General features: G+C 49.3%; 3 protein-coding genes and 2 pseudogenes across 3 annotated transcripts; 3 read left to right on the top strand and 2 right to left on the bottom strand.

Annotated features, from left to right (window-relative positions):
• On the top strand, positions 1 to 2,013 carry SAPIO_CDS1354 (annotated as a pseudogene; the record flags this gene model as incomplete).
• Positions 2,014 to 7,760: 5,747 nt separating this feature from the next.
• Positions 7,761 to 9,235, top strand: SAPIO_CDS1355 (Uncharacterized protein; the record flags this gene model as incomplete). The annotated part of the gene is made up of 3 exons (XM_016784646.1): positions 7,761 to 8,053; positions 8,191 to 8,653; positions 8,738 to 9,235. The coding sequence occupies 3 exons, from the start codon at positions 7,761 to 7,763 to the stop codon at positions 9,233 to 9,235; spliced, it is 1,254 nt and encodes a 417-aa protein (XP_016645762.1).
• A 1,340-nt stretch (positions 9,236 to 10,575) lies between these two features.
• Positions 10,576 to 11,946, bottom strand: SAPIO_CDS1356 (uncharacterized protein; the record flags this gene model as incomplete). Its single annotated transcript, XM_016784647.1, has 3 exons — positions 10,576 to 11,517; positions 11,597 to 11,730; positions 11,799 to 11,946. 3 exons carry the CDS (start codon positions 11,944 to 11,946, stop codon positions 10,576 to 10,578), a joined length of 1,224 nt encoding a protein of 407 aa, XP_016645763.1.
• A 1,754-nt stretch (positions 11,947 to 13,700) lies between these two features.
• Positions 13,701 to 15,926, top strand: SAPIO_CDS1357 (annotated as a pseudogene; the record flags this gene model as incomplete).
• Positions 15,927 to 16,756: 830 nt separating this feature from the next.
• On the bottom strand, positions 16,757 to 17,212 carry SAPIO_CDS1358 (uncharacterized protein; the record flags this gene model as incomplete). The annotated part of the gene is made up of 2 exons (XM_016784648.1): positions 16,757 to 16,946; positions 17,115 to 17,212. The coding sequence occupies 2 exons, from the start codon at positions 17,210 to 17,212 to the stop codon at positions 16,757 to 16,759; spliced, it is 288 nt and encodes a 95-aa protein (XP_016645764.1).
• Between the last annotated feature and the right edge of the window lie 605 nt (positions 17,213 to 17,817).

The following is a 17,817-nucleotide window of genomic DNA, read 5'->3' on the forward strand; positions in this document are numbered from 1 at the left end:
ATGCTTATCATGGATGCCGATCAAAACTGGAACTGGGATTTGTCTTTGACTTCTGATCCTAACATTTCATCACCAAACTATAGCAAGCGAGCGTTCCAGAACCAGTTTAGGAAGTGGGGTTTCCCACTCAAGCAGAACCCCGTGTACCGAAACGATGAGCTGCTCGCGCGAGTCAAGGAGCTCTGGGAGCAAAACCTCCCCCAGAGGGAGATGCTGCGGATCTTGGGCGAGGACGGCTTTGATATCAAGCCTCGAGAACTGGTACGTCTGCGGTCCCAGAATCGGTTGCTTCTTAGAGACCCCAGAGGCGACAAGGCTCAAGGGTCAGGGTCTCCCGGCGGGCCCTCGGTCGAACTTTCGAACGACGAGTCGAGACCATCGAGTCGAGGGAGCGGCCCGAGCACCCCCGCTGCCTCATCGTCGACGACGGCGGCTGGAACAGTCTCGAGCCCCGATCCGATGGCGTCGTTTGGCGAAGATCAGGTCCCTGGACCGGGGCTTTCACAAGACGCGGTGAGTTCACTACCCCCCAAGCCTGGCCGGAAACCTCGGAGGAGGACCCGTCGCTGGGCGGGACAGCCGGCAGATGCCGCCCGACCGCCTCGGTTCCCTTCGGAAACCACCCTCGACGAGGCGAGGTTGATTCTAGGACTGGATAACGTGGGCTACCGAGCCGTGCGGACCACCTTTCAAAGAATCTGCGAGGAGTACGGAGTCGTAAAGAAGACGTTGGCGGGACCCGAAAAATGGGAGGCCATCAAGGACCAGGTCGTTCATGAGGTAGACCAGTTACAGACCCCCATGTGGGACACCAGTCAAGAGAACATGGAACCCAAGAAGTTGGCTCTCGATATCATCTGTACCGACGTGACGAAGCGAATGCGCGATGGCGATAAGCGGATGACGGTCAGCGATGCGAAGAGGATCCTGGTGATCAACCCCGAAGATTCGAGACAGCTGCGGTCGACTTTTTACCAAATCCTCGTGAGCCGGCAGGACCAGTTTACGTGCAAGTCCAAGGCTGGGCCTGAGCAGTGGAACAAGTTGATGACGCAGTGGATGGAAGGTTCCGAGCTGATTCAGAGGCTGTTGCCCGAGGATTCGTCCACACCCGAGTATCAGGAGAGGCGTAAGGCGTTGGATATATTGGCTAGCGATGTCATGAAGAGGTTGAGGGATGAGAGGACGAGGAAGGAATCTTCGTCGAAGAAGAGGAAGAGCCAGACGGCCATGTCTCTCGACGCTGTTTCCGATGATAATGCGAGATCCGATGCGACCGAGACGGTGCCGACGCCTCCTCAACACACACTTTCGCCCAGCCATGCTCTACTTCATGCTTCGTCACCGTCTAGTTTTTCAGGCACGGGAGACCAGATGTCCCACACGCTTGAGGACTACGATACCGTATCGCCGATGTCACAGATGCAGCTCGCCCCAAGTTCTCCCAACAGCTCGATGCACGTATCCGTTGCGGTTGGGCTGCAAGCGCAGGACCCCGCGCTCTCTCCGCCTGACGATAGAGAGCTGGACCATGCACACGGCCACCATAGACTTTTGCCCGCAGTGCTCGATCCCCAGGCAAGCATGTCTCTCGACTCGCGGCTCGAGACGCAGCTTCTCCTGGCGCATAGTCCCCAGACCTCGTTCGTTGAGCAGCACTTCGTGCCTCCGTTCGGCGTAGGGCCAACCGGTGCCGTCTTCCACCCACTAGCCGCCACAGCGCCGACGACGATCGCGGTGTACCTCCGCTTGCACCCCTCGTCGATGTACGTGGCGGGGCCGACTCTTTGGATCGCGACGTTGAGCACGACCTCGCTGGAAGAGCTGAGGCAGGTTGCGGTAGATAAGTTCGCTGATGCGGTCGTGTGCGTGGGAGTAGAGGGTGTGTTGAAGGATCCGAAGGGGGTGGAGGTCCCGTTGCAGATTGATGACGATGGGCAGTTGGGGGCTTATTTGGCTCATATGGTGGGGATGACGCCGACGTTTAATGTGCAGTTGGCTTGGGGGGCCTGAGGAGGAGTTTTCATGATGGTGGATTTGGAGGTTCGGAATCTCTACTCCTCCTTTTGTGATTCAGAGAGGCAATCGAGCGGATCCGAGAAGGGCAAAGGGTGTCAGTCACTGCCACTGCTCGACTCCGGCTTCGAGTTCAACATCATAACGAGGCAGGGTCCACGTTCTGTCATGGATACGACGTGCGACAGACGAGGGAGCCCTGGGGCTCTCAAAGCCCTGACAGAGAGGAAGAAATCTTCAATGAGGATTCTGTGTTCCCCACTTTTGGCTGTCGAGATCCAATGTGATGTGGGACTGGTCCGGCTACGATTGCAAATTCTGGGTGGTCATTTTTGGAGTCTCTTTATTTTTATCCTCCCCTCTTGTCTAGATTTTTGGATGGGTTTTGTTTTTTTGTCCTTCCTGTTTTTTTTACTTCCATTCTCGCGAATGATGGATATGAGATTGCGCATACGTTATGATAGTTTATATACGAAATGGGATTTTGGGATACATTTGCTTCTGTCTTGAATCGAACGGCTTTGCTGAGATTTGAATTCCAAGTTCGGTAAGCAACGTATTACATGGCCGATCAATACGGTCGATACGGGATATATTGGTACTAGTGCTGATCGCCCGTGACGCGTTCTCTCTCCACTTGGTTTGCGTTTCTGGGTGACGAGAGCTGCCGAAATTTGAAGGTAGATCAGTGCCAAGAAGGAAGAATTACGAAGTAGAGGAAGAAGAGAGATCTTCGAAGAAATGAAGAAAAAAAAAATGATTGAAGAAAAAGCGTGTGCCTGTCTACCTCGGCATGTGGGTACGTACAGTCAAAGCAAAAAAGTTTCAATCACTCGACCCCGCTTTACATTTCCCCTCAACAACTTCAAAATCACTCTCCAACTTTAAATAACTATATCTCAGCTATTTTTATATATAAAAATATTATAAAATATTATAGAAATATATAAGAAGTATCAGAATATAATTTTAAAAAGATCTACTAAATTAGTACTTTATATACTACCTATCTATATCAATTATAGCCTCCAGCTATTTTTTTATCCTACCTACTAGCTTCTATAATATCTTAACTTTAATATCTTCCCACACCTCTACTACAGTTATTTTTAGTACTTAGAGACTTCTATAGTTCTTTAGTATATCTACTAAGTCTAGCTAAAGCTTACAAATATATTCTTTAAATACCTTCTATAGGTTTTTAATAGAGTTAAAATTAAATAAATATAGTAGCTAATTAATTAATTTTATTTTATTCTTTTTAGTTTATAAAAATAATTAATTTTAAACTATTTAGATTATATATATAAAAATATTATCTTAAATAAAAATACTATTAGGCTTATATATTATTAAAAGTATTTCTTTAAAGAGATTATAGATAACTTACCTAATAATTTCTCTATATAGAAAATTAAGGTCTCCTTAGTATTCTATTAATATAATATACTTACTAAATAAAAATATAATTTAAAATATCTATAAATATCTTATTAGCTTACTCTTTAACTAGATTACTAACTTCTCTAATTATTTTCTTTATTTTAAATTAATTAATATTAGCTTTTAAATTAGAATATAATTAATATATTTATAGAAAATCTAATTTTAATATTACTTTTAATTATATATAATTATAATCTTATTATTAAAAATAACTTATTTTTACTATAATATTTCTTTACTTATATATTTTTTTATAAAAACTAGCTTCTTTTAAATATATTCTTCTATTAATTTTAATTATTAGAATACTACTTTATATATAATATTATATTATTAAAAGTATAATATTAAAGTAGTATTTATATAAATAATATTAGCTTATTTCTTAAGATTTTAAATAGAAATAAAAGGGTTTCTCTTAATAATTAAGAGAATATATTTAATTTAGTTAGGACTGATATTATATAGCTACCTAGATTATAGTTCTAATTTTACTAAAGCTTAGTATCTATATCTAGTTGTAATGCTATTTACTATACTAGATGTAATATTATATTTGGCTACAATTGTAAAGTGGGAAATACTGATTCTATACTTATATGTAATAAGAGTCCTCTTATGAGGCGAATGATGTGTTTTTCTTCTTTCTAGAGCCATTTCTGGCTATGATGTGATTTTTTGAAGTTGGGGATAGGTAAAGTAGGTGATGCGTTCGCGGCGTGTAATTAAAAAAGTGATCGAAACTTTTTTGGCCCCACTGTAAGTTCAAACAAAATGCCATCTTCTCTCAAATCCCCCTTACCAGCCAGCAAACGGGATATGGGGCGCATTTTCTGTTTCATCATTGCATTGATGCTTGGAAGTTGGGGGGGGGGGGGGGGGGGGGGGGGGCTTGGGGTTCCCTTCAGTCCCGCCTCAGGAGATGCCGCACCAGGGGAGAAACCCGGGTGACTTGGTTGTGTGGCTTTACACTTTCCCCCTTTCCTTGTTCTTTGGGCTCTCAAGCAACCCTGGCAGACGGCGAGGCTTTGGAGGTTTATGCCTTGATGTCCCAGAATGTTTCCTAATGCGGGGCGGGTTGGCACTTTCAAGTGCGGAGCTGTCAATCTGCAGTTCAGTGGCATGGAGTCTTTGATGCCAGCAGTCGATGCAAACGGCGCTTGTTCTTCGTTGCACTACAATGAAGGCAGCTAGATACTCTGATGGAATACCGGACTTCGACCGGAAAAGGGCATCTCTATCCTATTGGAGAACTTTTTTATTTTCCCTTTCCTGGGAGCGAAATCTGGTTCTTTACGATGCGGCGGCCCATGGACCTGGGATTCTTGGGTTGCACGCCTAGGGCGGGTGCAAGGGAGCGGGCAGTGCTCGGGAGCCTTGTGAAGATTGCTCTTTCATGGTATGGAACCGGCGAATGGGAGGTTGCGAGATTGCCATTTGATGCGGGAGGACTCCGTGAGGCTTAGCAACTTTATCCAGTTTTGATGTCTTGCTTGACACATTCTGGTCTGAGCCCAAGCTCAGCATTTTGACAAGACACGTGACTTCAAGCTCTGGTGCGACTCAGCGATCCATGATGCAGGGAGAGGGGTCCTACGGATAATATGCCAGGTCCTATTATTATCAGGATGATGAAGGGTAATACGAAGTATTGTTGTTTGATTAATTGATCTAAGCTGACGTTTTTTCACATGGAGAAGGGGCCATAATCATCAAGCATTTTTCTGTATTTTTCTTTACATCTCCCCCGCTGTCATCCACCTTGGGTTCGGAGCACAGCCCTACGGGTAGTCATCGGTCTGTGACTGTGATACGGTAAGCCTCTCAACCTTGTTCATGATTGACTGGTCTACGAAGGCCAACTATCGTTTATTATAGAAACATTAGGTTGGCAGGCAATAAATCACGGCGGTGAATGGCAGTATCCGTCCACTAGTGCCAACTTAAGTGAGATGATTCTGATAATTGGGAGGATGAATCGAACTAGGTGAATGATGCAGACGGCCGCAAAGTCACATTCCATTTCTATTGGATTGCTAGGGTCTATTTTGCCTTACGGTTAGGCGCAGAGTTGTTGGCTTTTCCCTTTGATGCAGCTTTTGACTATGGCCTGTTCCAATGGACCCAGCCTTGCGGGCGGGTTGACATGGCAGGGGCAGGGTTGGGAGCTGTATGTAGTAGTTGATGTATTGCAGACTTGGTATTTCATCGAGGACAGGTTTGCAATGATTCATTCACTCGCTTGGAGGAGCAATGCCATAGTAGATTTTAATCGGGGGGACTGGATTTGCAAATACTCTTAGGAATCGCTGTCTTTGGCTTCTACCGTACTCTGCGCCAAGAATTCCGAATCCGATGAGGCCAGTACTGGCTCTAAGTCGCAGGGGCGGAGCCGGTGGGTTTAGCCAAGCCCAAGCCATCAAATGGGGGCCAGGCCTGCCAGGCGGTACAGCCACCCCTGACCTGAGTTTATTCCGGCCGGAGAGGGAGCCTGGCAACCTCAAAAAATTGGGATCGATGGCCGATGATCGATGATGGCGAGTCTTGTCTGGTCTCCCCGACCGAGGTACGCCCATCAATGATCACAAGATTATTTTAAGATAAGGTCTATTTTGATCAACTGACATATGATGAGAAGGAGGTTATTCTTGGTGGGAAAGTGACGGCGGTTGCACACCTCCTGCTGTTGAAACAAGAAGGAAAGTGCAGACCGTATTATTACCGCCCTACGAGTGACTTTGCAGCACGCACTTGCATACAAAGTCCACTAAAAGTTACTTCGGTGTTTAGTGTGTGGTGGCATCTGCAGGTTTCCTCGTACCTGGCTCGCGCCTGACTGGTCTGGTAGTATGTACTGTCCTGTACCTCCCCCATACGAGTGTCACTTTGATGTTGCCAGCACTATTAATACGACACGACACGCATACGAAGCCAGCAGTGTACTCCGTATCCACCAAGCCGCCAAATGGTACAGTTCAGTACAAAGGCCACCAATTCGGACTGCGAAGTACAGCCCACAACGGGACGCTACGCCTGGCTAACAGTATAGGACTTTTCTCCTTCACCAATTTTGGGCTGGTCCAGTCCACTTCCATCAATTGACCGTTGATCACCGACGTCCTGTTCCCCCCTGTCTGGTCCTGTCTGGTCCTGCTTGGCCCTGGCTTGGCTTGGCTCGCCCTGGTTGGTCTCTTCAATCCTCTCGAACAAGATTCCACTCCTTCCTGTTTCATCAGCACTGCCAACTCGGACGTTGACGCCTTTCGTTTTAATTCCTCCTTTTATCCTCAGACCTCGTCCATTTCAACGTTTTGACGTTTTTGTGTGTTGCCAGGCTGTTTTCGCCCTTCTCATCCTCATCCAAAGAAGTGGTGAAGATCGTCCAGAGCATTCTCCAGCGATTATCCGACCCCAACAGTCACGAACGCTGCCACACAGCCCACGCATTCCCAAGCATTGTATTGCCCGACCGCTCTCGCCATTCTCCTTCAGCCGCGCCCCGTTTCTTGCAACGTTGTCGCCCCAGAAGGACAGTCTTTCATTTCCCACGCCGCCCAGCAACAAAAAAAAAAGAAAAAAAAGTCATCCAACGTCTGTCGTGCGACCCGGCGAAGGCTACATCACGAGCAAACTCTTCAATTCTTCCTCCGAAACGTCGTCAAAATATACACCATCGATTTCCTTGTCGACGTGTTCCCCTTTCGTTCCCGCTTTTTCCCCCTTCACCCCTTTCAACCGCCCGTCCTACAGCGACCGACCGACCCTATTCGACGACCCGACCGATCCCGTGAAATCTTCCGAGAGCCACATTGATTTCGAGTCCTACGCGCGATTCTCGCCCTTCTCGCTTCTTCAATTCTTCCCCCCAATTTGATCGATCGTCCCGACGAATTCGCTCTTTATCTACTTTCCAATTCACCACCTCCGCGATCGATCGACGCCTCCAAATTTCCCGACGACGCCTGGCTTCGACCATCCATTTGATCGCTCGAAGAACCGCATCCGCCCCGTTCTCTTTTTTTTCAACGAGTGTTCTCAAAGAGTTTCCTTCCAGACTCTTTGCCGTCTCGTGAACACCCCCGCTTCTCGCTACACTATCTGGTAGCACCGTCTAGTTTTGTCGGCTCCGAACCTTTTTGTTGGAGTCGGACAAAACATTCGCACATTCGCCCATCCTGGCGACCCGAATCGACACGCAGTCACGGGGGTCTCTGCTCGGCGGGGACCCAGGTTATTCTCAGTACGATCAGTACTCTCCTCAATCATACGGCCATCAATCGCAGTACTCAGAGGCACCAATGAATCAATCATACCCCCAGCAGCCTCAATACGCCCACTACCCTCCGGCGCCGCAGACCTACTCGCCTCCTCCGCAGCAGGAGCTGGGTAGTCAGGCCAGCCGCTATCAAACATACAACGATTTCAACCAGTCCCAGTACAACCAGACGTACTCGAGGGACGGACAAGCTTCTGCCGGCGCCGGGTCGAAGAGGGCAAAGTTGTTCAGTCTGGAGTTCGTATCGACGAAATGGCCGCGCATATTCATGCTTGTTGTCAGCCTCCAGGCCATTCTGTGTCTGGCGTTTGAAGCGTACGTCCTTTCCCCTTTCCCCTTTATATCGATGATTGATACTCCTTTTGACTTTGGCGGAACGGGTGTACACACACAACTTGGTTTATTCTTGGCCTTGAGTTTGATTTAGTTCCGCGCTAACTCTCCACTTCCAGGTACGTCTTCGGCCGATTCCAAACGAACCTTGGGCCGTACGTCAAGGATAACACCAAGGCCGACGCGCAATACAAAACGATCCCCACGTTCCTTACTCTTTTCATTTTCGGTTTCTTGTACGAACTAGTCATTGTATGGGACGCTCTTCGTATGAAGAACACCATCCAGGTCATCGGCGTGTGTATTTCTAACTTGGCCCTGCTCATCTACACGGCCATCCAAGTCGAGCAAATCTTGGAAGCCTTGGACATTTTGGGTGATTTCCCTGGCGCCCTCAAAGCCCCCGCCGATGAGATCTGGGATGATATCCGACCTTTCCTGGTCGCGATTCCCTGCATTATTGCGGCCACCACTATTGCTATGTGCTTCGCAGCCTGGAAGCTGTACCAGCAGTTCGCTTGGGATATTCTGAAGCACATCGGCGCCGACTACAGGATGAAAAAGAGGTTCCTACACTACCAGGTATGTCCCTATCTCTGCACCTCTCTCACTTGCCCTCACGCCTGTAAACCCGAACGAGCACTTGAGCTAACCCCATGGTACCAGATTTACATCGCGCTGCTCAAGTTCGATTTCTTCTTCTTCCTCGGCTTCATGGTTCAGTTCCTTGTTGTCGTTAACGACCAAACCGATGACCCGGAGTTTGGCCTTACCATCGCCGTTATTCCTATTACGATCTTTATTCTGCTACTCGCCGCCTGGTCTGCCCGACGCGAGAACAAGTGGGGCATGCTCTTCACTATCGTCTGCTACCTCGGCGCCCTCACGTACTTTATCTTCAAACTTGTCCGAATCTATCAAGCTCGCACTCAGGCTACGTATCGACCTGTGCGAAAGTCTCTTACCGCCTTCTCCGTCATCACCATTCTCCTCATTCTTCTAACCATTGCCAATGCCATCATCTGCATGAGGAACTTTGGTGCTGGCCTGAAGGATCACCTGACATCGTCGTCCCGGCGAGACGAGGAGAAGCCCGACCTAAACTCGATCAACCTGAATGATCTCAAACAACCTCAGGTTCCCAGCAGAATGACTATTGACTAAATGGAAGAGAAAGGGGGGTTACACAGAAAAGTTGGAAATAACAAAAAAGATATATGAAACCATGACTTTGGAGCGTGTGAGTGAGGCGGTCTGGATTTTTTTTTTCTTATCAAAGGTGTTCGAGGCGGACTTATTTCAGCTGGTAACAAGGAGGGCTGAAATCCAGGATGGAGAGGAGAAGAGGGAGCAGGCGGAATCTAAAATGTACAAAACAAGGACATGACTTGACGACTGGTTTCCCTTGATTTTTGTTTTTATCTTTTTATTATCCCTTTGTTTTTCTTCTTGCGAGTCATCCTGCTCTCTCTCTTCTTTCCCATCTCGGCGTTTCTTTTTGACATATACACTTGTTCCTTTTCGTTTTCTGTTTTTCGTTGATTCTTTTTTCTTTGATCTCTTGTCCATCTCGATACCAACTGAGATGAGAATACGCTCGGGGCAGCATTCATCGGTTTGCAGAAGAACTCTAGTGTTTCCATCCATTATCCTCTTTTGTCTGTTTTTTTTTTTTTTTTTTTTTTTTTTTTTTTTTTCCATTTTGGTCTCTATCGGAAGTTGTTTGAATATATCCTCGTTGAGAAAGAGACGGAAGGATATTTTTGCGGTGTTCTCTTGGTTGTGAAGAGGTAGCTTTTACATACATACCCCCATCTTGACGAGTCGCTCTCGTCCCCCCTTTTCAATATCAGAAAGTTTTATTTAACTTGGCTTCGGTTTCCATGAATGATCTGTGGCTGGAACTTTTACATTGTTCATGGAGTTTTTTTCTTTGGTTCATCAAACGGTGAGCAAAGTGGCCAGGGTTTGAAGTTCACATTGTCGTTTCTGGGATGGACACATTCACATGCAGACAAGACAGGCAACATCTTATGATGATAGGATTTATACGAGAAAGATTTATGAATTCGAATTTCGATGAATACACAATTGATGTCTGCGAAGTAGATACACTTGATTCGCTGAAAACATTCCCAGATCAACCCACCCGCCCAATGAACTAAACACCAGGAAGCCCAAAAGTACCAATTTACAGAGCCCTGAGAAACTAGACTAGACGACGTCTCCCATTCGCCACCTAGCGGTCTTTCTCTCCCGTGAAAAGGCCATATTTCTAGATTTCGGAACTCTACAGGCAAGGGGATGATGGAGGAAAGAGAGGAGAGAGAGAGAGGGAGGAGGAAAAAGACCGGTATCCGCAGAACGCCCCAACCGTCCTGTTCATGACCCATGACAATCAAAAGGAAAGACATAAGAAACGATAAACAAAGGAAGTTCCGTTGACTCCCTGTCTGCCAACACATTCCACTCCACACCAATAGAACCCGTGCGAAGGAGCTGTATTATAGCTTGATTTCCCTCGCATCCTTGTAGACACCCTCGCTCGGACAATAGGGACACTTGAAGCGGCTCGCCTTGAGCATCTTCTTCAACGCCTCCTTACAGACGACGTGACCGCAGGGCAACATCATCGGCGGGTTCTGCGCCGTCGTCTGCTCCTTTAGCACGGGACATACAAAGATGGGATGGTAGACCATCCTACTCGGCAGCGGCGTCTCGAAGGGTTGCTCGTCGTACGACGTCCACTCGGTCTTCTTGGCCTTCATGGCCTGGTTGTACTTGAGCAGTTGCGGGAGGGATATCGCTCCGGCTGTGACGGCGACATAGAGGGGGGACTCAGCGGAGAGGTGGAGGAGGGAGCAGAACTCGCGGGCAAAGGAGTGGGCGACTTCTTCGAAGGCGGAGTGGATCTCGAAGAGGGAGCGGTAAGGCGAGTCTTGGATGTTGTTCGAGAAGACGATGGCCGTCATGAGTTCGCGGATCTGTTTGCCGTGGCGGGTCTGGAACTTCCAGAAGTGCTGTCGTGCATATTGGAGGGCTCCAAGGAGGCCGTTGCGCTCGTCGTCTGGGAGGCCGTTGACGGCAGGGCCCTTCAGCAACCATATGAACTGCAGGCGGTTCAGCTCGAATTCCAGGTTAGACGAATTCGCCTCTAGTCCATCTGCATTTCGCTCGGCCCATTCCATGGCAGGGAGGAGGTTACGATTCCGAAGGTCGCCAAGGATTCGGTAGAGATCGGTGAAGTGGACTTCGAGAGGTTCGAATATGTTTTGCATGTCATCTGCGGCGCCGATGACACCGTGCTCGCGGGCCTCGGCGAGGAAGGATGTAGCGACGTCAAAGCGGCCCTCACGGAAGAGGTGCATGATTATGGTCTTTGCAATGTGTGATTCGCATCCTGCTATTGCGTTGGATTCTGAGGGAAGGGGCCTATGTGGTAATAACTGTATATGGAAGAAGAGAATGTCAGTTAGTACCACCAAAAACCAAGAGAGTTTAGGTGTGTGTGTGTGTCCAACTCACTTTGTCTAGGGCCTTGCCAAAGTTCTTCTGCTGTTTTGATATTTCCCTCAGGTCCTTGTTCAGTGCTTCGAATCTATCTTTGATTGGATTTTGCAGTTTCGTCATGGTTATGCTCGCGGTATGAGGATCCTTGGCTGTATGACACGACAGGGTCAAGTTGTTAGCAAGGGCCTTGAATTTGTGAGGCTCAAGGCACACATACCATTTGCTACCTGTTCCCTCGCGGTTTCGAGGAGAGCGATTATGCGGTCTGCGTCCGATACGGCTGCTGCCAAAGTGGCACCCTTCATCTTCTTCAGCTCCTTCTGGAGAGACACCATCGGCGTCGGTTCTGCTCGGTTTGTAGACATGATTGGGGAATGTGGAAGTGAGGAGAGGGTATGGGAGGGTTATCAGCGAAGGGATCAAGAGGAAAAGAAAGAAAGGAGAAGGGGTTCGAGTAAAGTTATGTGCAAATATGTAATTTACGCTCGAATTATGAGAAAAGACGGTGGGGAGGCGGGGAGAGAGCTCATGTCCCCTCGACGAGCGGGAACGGAGGAGACGGTCTCTCACAGAAAGAACTGGAGTGTCGTCGTAGCTCGAAGGGAAGGACCAGAGCTTCTTGGATGCCAGTCGTGACAAAACAGTCACGGAGGCGGCGTGGGGGAGGTAAATCGGGCAAAAAAAGGTATTATACTACAACTATCGTGGGGATGGCGGCAAGGTTGGGTTTCTGTCGTCATGAGATCTCCTCTCCTCGTTTGAAGGAGAGTTCCGCCATTGAGATCGAGTGGCAGGTGCCTTATCGATAATGGCCAGACTTATCGTGCCAATCAGATGGCAGGAGACGATTGCCTTGATTGGGGTGATGGCTTTGCAGGTACGAGGGTACTTTGTACGTGTCGCTCGCACACCGGTAGACTCGAGAAGGTACCTGTGTACGAAGTACTTGGTGTGTGATGTGGTATTCAGTGGCTGGTTCTCAGCGGGCAACCCCGCTATTCGCCATTTCTCTCCGCCGAATTAGGGGCAGCAGCCAGTGAAAGGCCTCCCATACAAGAGCCGTCATCGGCTGTCACACAGGCACAGGAGTGGTACAGCTGCGAAGTACAGTTGAGCACTCAATGTTGGGGGTTCCAACAAGTCCCCCTCAGAAAGTTGGAGGCTTTCGCTTGCGTCACATGCCACACCTGTGGTCGTCCTTAAATCGACATCGTGGCAGGACGTGCTTCGATCTAGACTTCCTTGGCTGCTACATAAACTCGACGACACCTCCCACTTCCATCCTTGGTTCCTGCATCGCCTCGACCTCCGCTGCTTCGCTCCCCTCCCCTTCGCCCGAGTGTCGGTCGCCGACTATCGAGCATTCGCCAGATAATTTCTCTTCGAACCATGACAGCAATCCCGATGACCTTCGCTTCCCGACAATGAACTCCCATCCCTCGATCGCGATCACGGCACACATGAGGCTACGGAGGACGGTTTTACCCCCTAAACCGCTGGAAAATGGCATTCTTTTTTGCCTACGATAAGGACCCTTCCTTATCTCGTCTACACTCGCGAATGCCCTCACAGCAAGGATCCACCCCAAGTCCACTAATTCTAGATACACCAACGCCCGCTGCCGATGGGACAATGGAGGAATATATATCGGAGAAGCCTTCGGTCTCGCCCACACCTCTACCACACCGGAGACACATCGTCTTGCCAGACCACGTTGCTTTCAAGTGAGGTTTTTTTTATTTTTTTTTTCCTCTCCGTTTTTCTTCACCTCATTTTCTACGTCTTACGCGTACGCGTAGCCCCACTTTACTTGGGCCTCTGCTGACCGCCTCCCTTCACCCGCTCCAGATATCTCGAAGAAGACCCGGCGGTTAGTATAGTGAAACCAAAGAGCGTTTTGCAAGGATATGAGCTATACCTGGTCGAACAATGGGCCTGCTCCCGGCGGTCGCCCACCCTCGTCATTGCGACATACACCGGAGATCGGCGACATTCAATAGTGGTGGGCGTCCTTGCTGTACCTGCCGACGAAAGCACATGGTCACCGAGACTCAAAGTCTTTTTCAAGGCTATTCAACAACACCATGCTCGCCCAAAGGAAACGCCCCTGGGCGACCTCATGGTGACGAATCTCAGCAGCTTCCCGTCGGCTCTTACCGTTATCCCGATACCCGAAGGTGACATACGGAAGCACCAAAAATCTTTCATGGTGAACGAAAATCTGAAGCGCATGGGGTGCTCAGGTCGATCCGGCTTGACATTAACCGATCCGACGCAAGCCACTCAAGCAAAGTTCTACCAGTTATACAAAGTGAGCACGAGGATACCGCTCTTCCAAGCTGTACTAGAGCTCGTCAAGTTATGCCAAGTGGCCCTTTTCATATTCGGCAATCTAGATCAAGAGTATACCGATGGGCTGCTGTGTGATGTGACGGAAACAGCTATCAGGAACTGGTGGACCGGTATCGGTACGGACTACTACAACATAGAGCCTTCTGATGGAATCCTAGGCCCAACCACCGTGGCCGCCCTCTTAGGCACCTTGATGGGAGCTAGGAATCGTCTGCATTCCTTTGGCGCGCCCATCTCCAAGGACGTGTTTGATATTGATAGCACCCGCCGAGCCATATCATACTTCCAAAAATACCAGAAATATGAGCGAACAGGCCGGCTTGACCGCCAAACCCTGCTCAAGCTGCAGTCCGTCACCGCCAAGGCAGCTTCCGGTGAAGGATGGGGCGTACCGAGAGCCGTCAAATCGACCATGGCCGAAATCGGCGGGAAGAGAGGCGAGATCGTGATGGGCATAGTCTCCGGTCGCGACAAGGCGGGCATTAGTGACATCGAAACCGTTGATATTGATCGTTTCATATCCCTGGCCACCGGCGAACGGGCCAAATGGCTCTGGCATGGAAAACCCCGGAGGAACGGCTTTGATGGACCGGCCGCGTACGACGAAATTGCTGGTAGTATGCTAGCTCAGCAGGATACGAGGAGTACGAGGAACACGCACTCCCTACCCACCGAGGAGGAATTCGAGCGCCTAAAGAAGGATGACAGTCCCGGCCTAATCCATCCTCATCCTCCATCTGCTCCTACTCCTGCTATGACTGATAGTCCTGGAGGGGATCGCGACAGAGAGAATATCGGGAAGGCCGTTTTCAAGAGCGTGGCGGGCAAAATGAGCGATGCCAGGAGTGGTCTCGGTCGGATCAAGGATACGATCGGTGGCGGCCGAAGAACTCACGGCTCCAGGCCGTCAATGATCCAAAGTGATTTCATCGAGAGTGGGATTGTTAGCAGCGGAATCATTAGCCCGGGTCTCATGGTCGCCTCTCCCATGTCAGCATCATCCGTTGGACAGATACCGAGGACATTTACGTGGAAAAACAAACCCGAAGAGTATGTCGATGCGTTCAAGAAGATCGGCGAGGGCGGCGATGTGCAGTATGATTCGGGAGCAAGCCGTTCTCAGAGGCCGGCCCCGCCTCCGAATTCTACGCTTGCATCAACCAGCGCAGACCATACTCATCTGGAAGTGGATTTCGATGGCCTGGCGGATGCGGTTCGTAAAGATGTCGTCGAAGGCACAATATCGGTGGCAGGTTCGGTAGCGGACGATAGCGATTTGCGAGGTCCTCTGCTGATTGCCGAGCGGACCAGCGGCAAGCCGTTATGCCATCTCCACCGACGCCATACCCTAGAACTCGCCCAGCCCACCATGAGAACACCCCTCAACGAGCATCGGTGGTCCCGGCGCCTATCCTTCGGAGACGCCGAGGAGGCGATCCTCCGTTGGGAGGAAGTCATCGACATCGTCGATCTCGAGGACATCCTAAGCAGCAAAGCAGGCAGCGCCCTTCCTCCGAAGACGAGCTGCCTCGAAGAGCTCGCCCGCAGCCTAAACCAGAAGATGCTCGACATCAAACGCGACATTGAGCCCTGGGCGACGCAGAACGTCGAGGCCGTCGAGGCGCTCGACGTCCGATTCTCTCAGCACCAAGAAGATCTCCAGATGCTCGCGGCGCACCTAGCCGAGGTGTGTCGCAACGTCCGATCTGCCTCGGTGGAGCTGATAGCGGAGGAGCGCGGGAGCCTCTCGAGGGAGCTCAAGGACGTGGAGATGTTGCTGGCGAGGCTCGAGTACGAGATGAACACGCTCGCGTCGAAGGTCGAGGACGTTGAGGACGGAGTCGTCGCGTATGAGAAGCAGGTGGAGGATGTCGAGAGGCGCGTGGAGGAGCTGAAGATTCAGCTGGAGACGGAGAGTTGGTTGCATTGGTTTGTCAGGACTCTGACGGGCATTGGGACGGGGCCGAACATTACTAGGGAAGTCAAGGCGTAAGTTTGTCTTTTTCTTTTGTTCTTGCCAACGAGGCAGCAGCATTTCCAGGTTAGCATTTTCGAAAAACGAATGGATATCAACATCTTGGTGCATTGGAGTATAGGAGCAGAAAGCCCAAGGAATCCCGGGAAGGGGCCTGATGACACATGAGATTTCATACTAGGCATGGCTAGCATACAAGCTTGGGGAGTAGGGGCATTTCGATAGACAATTTATCTACTTTTCTTCTATGCATTTTGGTGGGCAAGGCAACGCCTTTTGACGGTATTGGCATCGTACATCTTTGGTTTAAGAAGTGAATCGTCAGCGGAGATTTCATGAATTTCTAGGAAAAGTTCCCCCAATCTCTAGCCAGGGACGATTCTATACCAGAGCAGATTTATACATGATTTTGTTGTTTGTTTACCGTCCCCTCAGCTTCTTGCCAATTTTATCGTACAATGAGGCTCTCTCTCTCATCTCCCCCTATTCCCGGAAAAACACGAAAAAGTCTATGAGAAAAGAATCCCTTCCCAAAACATGGTTCCCTCGGGTAGCAAAACACAGGCCACGATAAGGCCACCAATGATTAAACATCATGAGATTCCACCCCAGCCAGCCCCCGGTCCCCCCCTGAAAGGATAAAACCAACAGCAACGAGAAAATGAAGCCAAGAGTAAGCAGGTTTATATCGGGGTTTTCAAACCCAGCATAAACTTCAGGCCAACCAAAAGGTCCCCTTTATATATCTTTTGGGTTTTTCAAGTCGCAAAAAAAAAAAAGTGAAATCAAACGAGGAGAAGTAAAGAGAAGAGGACTCCACATCTCCTCGGTTGGGGTATTTATTTCATTTATTTCAGGCCGCCAATCTTGCCGCCGGACTGCATCTGCTGACCGTACTGCTGCATGAGCTCGTTGGTCTTCATGTACGCCTCGAAGAACTTCGCCGTGCAGCGGTCGAGGCAGACGGATTCGCCCTTGTTGATCTCGCCTTCGCGGTAGTCGGTGGGGATGCACTTTCGGGAGCAGATCTTGGAGAGGCTGGGTTGATAGAGGTTAGCATTTCGGGGGTTCCGGCGACGAGTCTTTTTTTCTTCAACACGGAGCTTGGTTGTGAAAGGGGTAATTGGCAGGGTGGGTGAGAGGGAAAATGGTGGATTGGGGCTTTCTTTTCCTAGATGAGAGAGAGATGGATAGATTGAGACGAACCGGTTGTGGAGGTCAGACATAGCAATGATTTCATTCTCCATCATCGCAATCTTCTCCTCCGAAGAGGGCTGAGGACGACCCATTCCAAAGAACGACATGTTGGGGGTATAAAGTGGTAATTAAGAGAATAATTCTTCTTATAATCCGAATTGAAAGAGTGACTCGTGTCCGGGGATAGATGGGGAGGGTCGTTTGCGGGTTCGCTGGTTATTCGTAGCAGAGCTTGTTGATGATCTTTGCGATGCTGTTTTTTTTTCGCAAGCCAAGAATGGAAGAGGCTGAGCTGCAGAAGAAGGAAGGCGGTGTTGAATGGCAGAAATTTCTTTGCTGACCTCAGCTTGCATACATGGGCACAGTGCTTTAAATACGAATACCATATTTGTACTGTACGAGGTACGAAGGTACATGGGGACGACGGCAGATCTTCCAGTTCTCGTCCATCAACCACATCTTCATGACAATCAACTTTGCTTTCACCTCACTTACCCATCATACTCTAAAGCCACGAGCTACCTACCGAAGTTAAAGGGCATTAGGCTTACCTGCTCTCTATTTGTAGAACTTCGACTGAAACAGGGGTCCGCACTTCCCAAAGGCGCACGGGGAGTCCTCAGAGAGGCATCCGGGAGACTGCATCTGGCAAGTATATGGCAGGGAAAGCTGCAGCTGTGAGAGAAACGGCAAGGCATAGATAGTAGGCTCG

This window comes from Scedosporium apiospermum (genome assembly GCF_000732125.1).
Source record: "Scedosporium apiospermum strain IHEM 14462 chromosome Unknown SEQ_SAPIO_0055, whole genome shotgun sequence".
NCBI lineage: Eukaryota > Fungi > Ascomycota > Sordariomycetes > Microascales > Microascaceae > Scedosporium > Scedosporium apiospermum.